We start from the raw sequence: 5,329 nt of genomic DNA on the forward strand, positions 1-5,329 counted from the left end.
ATTGGAAGAGTCATCTGATACTACTTAGTGGTGTGCCACGGCGGTGCAACGTCACTAACCTTGCGGTTTTGTTTCGTGATCACAATCTAGTCCCTGCATCCGAAGCGAGAAATATCAGTCTAACGTTCGATTCTCTCTCGCCTTGGAACACCATGTGAACACCGTTGCAAGGCCCTCTTGTGGAGTGTGTGATGGTCCATCACATATCAGGGGCATACCTGCCTACCTCTGTCATACGCGCACTGGTCAGTACCTTACTTCTCTCGCAGATCTGCTACTGTATCTTCAGACTCGGTAATAGTCTGCAGGCGGACCTGTCCGCTCCAAAGTGTAACTACCTATGACGCAAAGGCTATTTCCATCCAAAAAGCCTCACAACACATTGTATTTGTAGTTGCGCCGCAGGGGTGAGCCGGAGTCTCCGGTCGATGAGCTCATATGTGTCAGAGACCACATAGCCAACGAACGGGACAGGGCGACAACTTGCTGCGTGCAAGGTCTCTCAGGCGGCTGGCTCGCAGGCGTTTTATCGCTACGCTCCGCGTCAGCACAGCTAGTTGCCGCCAGGCTCGTCACCGTTCTCCATTCTCCTCTTTAGTCGCTATTTTGTGTGCCACCTGTGCAACGGCCTTGTGTAAAATTTTGGTCAACTTGGTCGCTTCTCCGCTGTTATGTTTCGTGCCGCTGGGCTTTGAAAGCGTGTTGAGTGTATTCCTGTGTTTGCCAGGTTTCAGTTACTGACCTCCCAATTGTCTTCTAGTTGCGAGACCCTAACAGCTACGAGCCTACAGGGGATGCTTGCAATGCACATACGAGCCTCCACCCGGGTCGTTGACTGTCGCTCGTTGTGCTGATATCACGTGACTGTAAGCCAGCCCCAGGTGGGTCGCGTCGGCAACAGATTGTTTTCGAAAGCATGGCCAGTTTGGCCTGGTTCTGGGCGTAGCTGGCCAGTTCGGTTCTGATGGGTCAGAGCACGTAAAGCTCCGAAGCAGCCTACCCATTGTCACGCAATCTGTATATTCCGCCTCCCTGCTCTGTACAGTTCCGACCCCTCCTTGTGCCGCACGGGGCATAGGCTGATACAATGGATTGCTTGACCTTTGATTACGACTGCGGCAACAGGTTGCGTTGCACAACCCTGACCGTACAGGTCCGACAGGTGGTCATTGACAGTGGGGTACGAACTCGGCTCACGTGGACCGACCAGCGCGGCGATCACTGGCTCATTCGCAGATGAAGTGCTTCCTGTGATGGCACGCGATGTCGTGCCAGACGATGCCGTCGTCGTAGAAATTGTTGAGGACTCCCACGCAGTTTTCGGAGCCTTCGTTGTTGTCCGGCTGAGGCCTGCCGGCGCCGCCGGTCTTACTCCAGTTGGTGTAGCCAGACGGCAAGAGAGACCCATCGCCCCAGAAGAACAGCCCGTCTTGCTTCGTGCCGGACGTCCAAATATAAGGGATGTCTGCAACGAGGCGATAACCGTCGTACTGTTCGGGCAGTAGGCCTGAGATTAGCATGGCAGTCTTTGCACCAGCAGCGTACACAGACTCAGTGCTGACGCTGCAATGAATTGCAATGCACCGACAATGCTCAGACCATCGCCATTGGTATATCAACGCGCATGTGACTAAGAACGATCAATAACGTTCCAGTCCCTGCACCCGTCGCTGAGAATCCTGCGGACACTCCACGTGCGCAAGCTTTACGCCAAGCCTCACCAGCATCACTTTGGGTGCTACGTTTATGGGGTGAACGTTGAGATCCACACGTGCCGGGTCAGATGTCAACTCACCGGCGCTTTTGATCTCAGACACGGCGAATGCATCCTTCTCTGCAGTCTGCAGGGATATGAGGCGGCGGCCACGCGAGCGGCATTCCTCGTCCGCCTCGTTCCAAGAGTACTGCCGGATCGGGTCCACGTCTCGCCACGAGATGATGTAGTCCGGCTGATCACCTGTAAACGTGCAGGTGGACCCCTGAGGTGAGCTGAACCGCGTGGAGTTGAGGTCGGTCCGATGTGATCTGATAAGTCACAAGCAATCGGCCTGGTAGTTCCCGAGACCTGGGGGGATGGGGTCTCGTCGTCAGTGCCCTGAATGACATCTGCCACCCCTGTCCTGAATAGTGAAAACGAGGAGCCAGCCCGGAGTAGCGTCAACAGGCCTTGAAAACTTGGAAAGCTGAGGTGCAAATGACGCGAATCACAAGTCTCGATGACTGTCGGGAGCAGTTAAATAAGGCATAGAGACCATCGCATTCACAAAGGCTCGAGAATCATCCAAGTCCCCAGAGTCAGAGGTCCTTGGATCGGGAATGACCAGCTCCCAATTCCACGGCCGACTGCCTGTGCCCCGCCCACCCAGTTGGTGACGCGGCGCCGTCCGGGTAATCTCGATGCGTTAGCGCGCCGCAGGTGGCATTGAACTTTGAGCCACCGAAGCGGCTACCTTGGGGGAACTGGACGGGCCGCTGTACACCGGAGTCCTGGCCGCCGGTGATGGGCTTTCCAATGCTGGCGCTGGGCCTGTGCGGAACTGCTCCAGTGCTGGCGCTGGGCCTGCGCACTAGCGCTCCGATGCTGCCGCTGAGCCCGTGCGTGCTCCCTCCGTAGGGCCTGTACTTGGGCGCTCCGTAGCTGCTGCTTGGCCTGTACTTGGGCGCTCCGTAGCCGCTGCTTGGCCTGTACTTGGGCGCTCCGTAGCCGCTGCTTGGCCTGTAATTGGGCGCTCCGTAGCCGCTGCTTGGCCTGTACCTGTGCGCTCCGTAGCTGCTGCTTGGCGTGTATCTGGGCACTCCGTAGCCGCTGCTTGGGCTGTGGCCATACGATGAGCCGTGCGAGGAGCCGTATCCGACCCGGTGTGAACCGGAGCCGGAGCCGGAGACGGCCACGCCCAGCAGGAGCGTGACCAGCGCGGTCGGCAGCGGGCCCATATCTGCACGGCGGAGCACAGCGTTAGTTTGCACACCGCTGGCTGCACTTGCCACTAGTGCAGGCAGAACATGGAAACAAGGAAATTGCGTTCCAAAATGCAAACAGGTGGAGCACACTCCCACACACTGATAAATATTTATAGTCCTTGTCAATATTATAGACGAACGTTGCAAGTATGGATGTTACGAAATGGGAGCTTTAAAATGGCATTGCTTCTCTTAAATGTATGTGTTGTTAGATTATGTTGTGTCTGAGTGTGAACTATTCACATTATGCACAATACGTAAGTAGCGTTGGTATTTTGTTGTAAAACTGCGAGAACGAAAGGGGGCAGTAGTAGCCGACAAGAGTGTAGCGCCTCCAGAGGTCACACAATATACCATGCAAAACAACTAGGCTGAAAATCAAATGCCACAACAAGCGCTTTGGTGTTGAACGAGATATAGCAGGGGCGAGATGGTCCATATGTTTACCGTTTAGATGATAATTGAATCACATTATTTGGGGCCACGAGAAGAGTACAGGTGCAAGTGCGTGGTCACAGGTAAGCTCGGCCTCACGAGAAGTCTGTCCAAAAAGGTCAGGGTACCCCACACAGTCACCTGCGTGTTGTCAGCTGGCTCTTTGTCTGTAATGTGCACATGCTCGAGAATTTGGAGTCATCAATGGTCAGATGTTGCAATATCGATCATCCGATGTGCTTTCAGAATCGTGCTGTGGTGGTGATGGTATACTATCACCCACCACGGAAACACGCATATGTGTTTCTGTGCCCCACTTTGCAACTCCATTGGAAAGCGTCTGTTGGGGGATGATGTCAGTTAAATGAGATGGCTAGCATTCTTTAGTTCAACACACTTACGACTCGTATTGGCAATACATGTCAAGGCGAAATCAAATATAATAATGTATTTCGTCTTACCTATGCTTAATTTTGACGTCATCCTATTGTCGCATACAATCAGGAGCGGACGCACATATTAGCCCCGAATACGTGCCCCCCCCCCCCCCCCCGACTGATGTGTGACGTGTCTTACTATGTATGTACCTTAACGTTGAAAGCTCATAATTTTGGATAGACACTAAATCTGACATGGAGGCGAGCCTGTGATGTTATTTTATGGTGCAGAAAATCGGGAGAATGTATCGAAAGTGTTTCAATGGTGCCCCTCCCATAACGAAGCCCTGCGTGCGCTCCTGCATACACTACACCATGTATGATCAGAAGTATTTTATGTATATGGAGAAAGCCAATGAACACAAACACCGCCACCTGGATCAGTGCAGAAAGTCAGGTATCTTGCCGAACCAAGAGAGCCAGGGGCCAGAAGCAGTAGGCGAAGTGGCTGCCAACAACTGTGAAGCCTCCTGTCGACGTGACGGGTTGGATCGGTTGGTCCTGCCATGCTGTCCCGACTGGCCCTCACTTGACACAACGGGAGACGCCCCAGCCCCGCACCGCCCGCTACTCACCGTTGCGCTGCGAGGGGCAGGCAGAAACTGGTACCTGCACCCGCCCGTCCGCCTTATATACCGACTTCCAAGCGACCGGTCTTTCCGCCACTCTCATTCAGTGCAGATCTGTGACATGTTGCATTTAGGCATTGGAAGCAGAGACGTTTAAACTCGGGTAAAAAGGGTACTGCCAGGGTGTCACGACTAACCGTCAGCTGGAAAAAAAAAATGCTGAGACGTGCTAGAAAGGCGTTTAGCTTTGTTTTTTGGGCATGAGTTCAAACTTCTAACGTTGACAACAGGCGGCCTCCAATATGATAGGAGGTACTGATAAAGTGCAACGTCTCTCGTGACTATAAACATGGCTTTTAACGCCGAATTATAGTATCACAAGATAATAATACGTTGTTTGAATTAGTCGCCTAACCAGACCATTCTGGTATTTTGGAGACCAATTATTGCAACATGATAGCCACAAACTCGATTTAAGAGCTCTAGTTTAAAATGTGAGGTAAGGTTAGAAACTAGAACCAATATGGACTGTGGTGCGCAGATGTATGAAAAGAAGGCCGCGGTTGCGAATTGTTGGGCTCATTTGTATTACATATTTAATAATTCTAACCCTTGCCATGCGGAAGGCCAATCCTCGTGCGTCGGCTGCATGTGGGATATACAACCAAATTGAGTTGAAGGCACAAACCCCAGCTGCTGAATAGCCAAATATATAGAGATTGCAATGGTTTTAATTTCAATATATCCAGATCTTTTGGTAACCCAGCGGATCAGGCCATTTTGTGGAGAGTCGAAAACTTCCAGTTTTCCATTGTACCGGGTGATACTTTTCTGTAATGTGAGCAAAATGCCGGTAAAATTTGTTGAACGGTATCAGGTCAGACGAGGTACACAGAGATCGCTTACTACACTTGGTCTCCAACGCTC

The 5,329-nt window shown here is 52.3% G+C and overlaps 1 protein-coding gene across 1 annotated transcript; it reads right to left on the bottom strand.

The window, feature by feature from the left end:
* Positions 1-439: 439 nt before the first annotated feature.
* LOC119098191 (pulmonary surfactant-associated protein D) lies at positions 440-2,934 on the bottom strand. Its single transcript, XM_037221118.1, has 3 exons — positions 2,451-2,934; positions 1,796-1,957; positions 440-1,465 (listed from the first exon to the last, which is right to left on the bottom strand). The coding sequence occupies exons 1-3, from the start codon at positions 2,932-2,934 to the stop codon at positions 1,227-1,229; spliced, it is 885 nt and encodes a 294-aa protein (XP_037077013.1). The 3' UTR covers positions 440-1,226.
* Positions 2,935-5,329: the final 2,395 nt, after the last annotated feature.

This window comes from Pollicipes pollicipes, unplaced genomic scaffold (genome assembly GCF_011947565.3).
Source record: "Pollicipes pollicipes isolate AB1234 unplaced genomic scaffold, Ppol_2.1 Scaffold_4740;HRSCAF=5597_pilon_pilon_pilon, whole genome shotgun sequence".
In the NCBI taxonomy this organism is placed as follows: domain Eukaryota; kingdom Metazoa; phylum Arthropoda; class Thecostraca; order Pollicipedomorpha; family Pollicipedidae; genus Pollicipes; species Pollicipes pollicipes.

Coding starts and splice junctions, on each gene's coding strand:
- LOC119098191 (XM_037221118.1), bottom strand. CDS start 2,934: ATGGGCCCGCTGCCGACCGCGCTGGTCACGCTCCTGCTGGGCGTGGCC. Junction 1,958..2,450: donor GCCCGTCCAGTTCCCCCAAG/GTAGCCGCTTCG, acceptor GCACGTTTACAG/GTGATCAGCCGGACTACATC. Junction 1,466..1,795: donor GTCTGAGATCAAAAGCGCCG/GTGAGTTGACAT, acceptor GCCTCGTTGCAG/ACATCCCTTATATTTGGACG.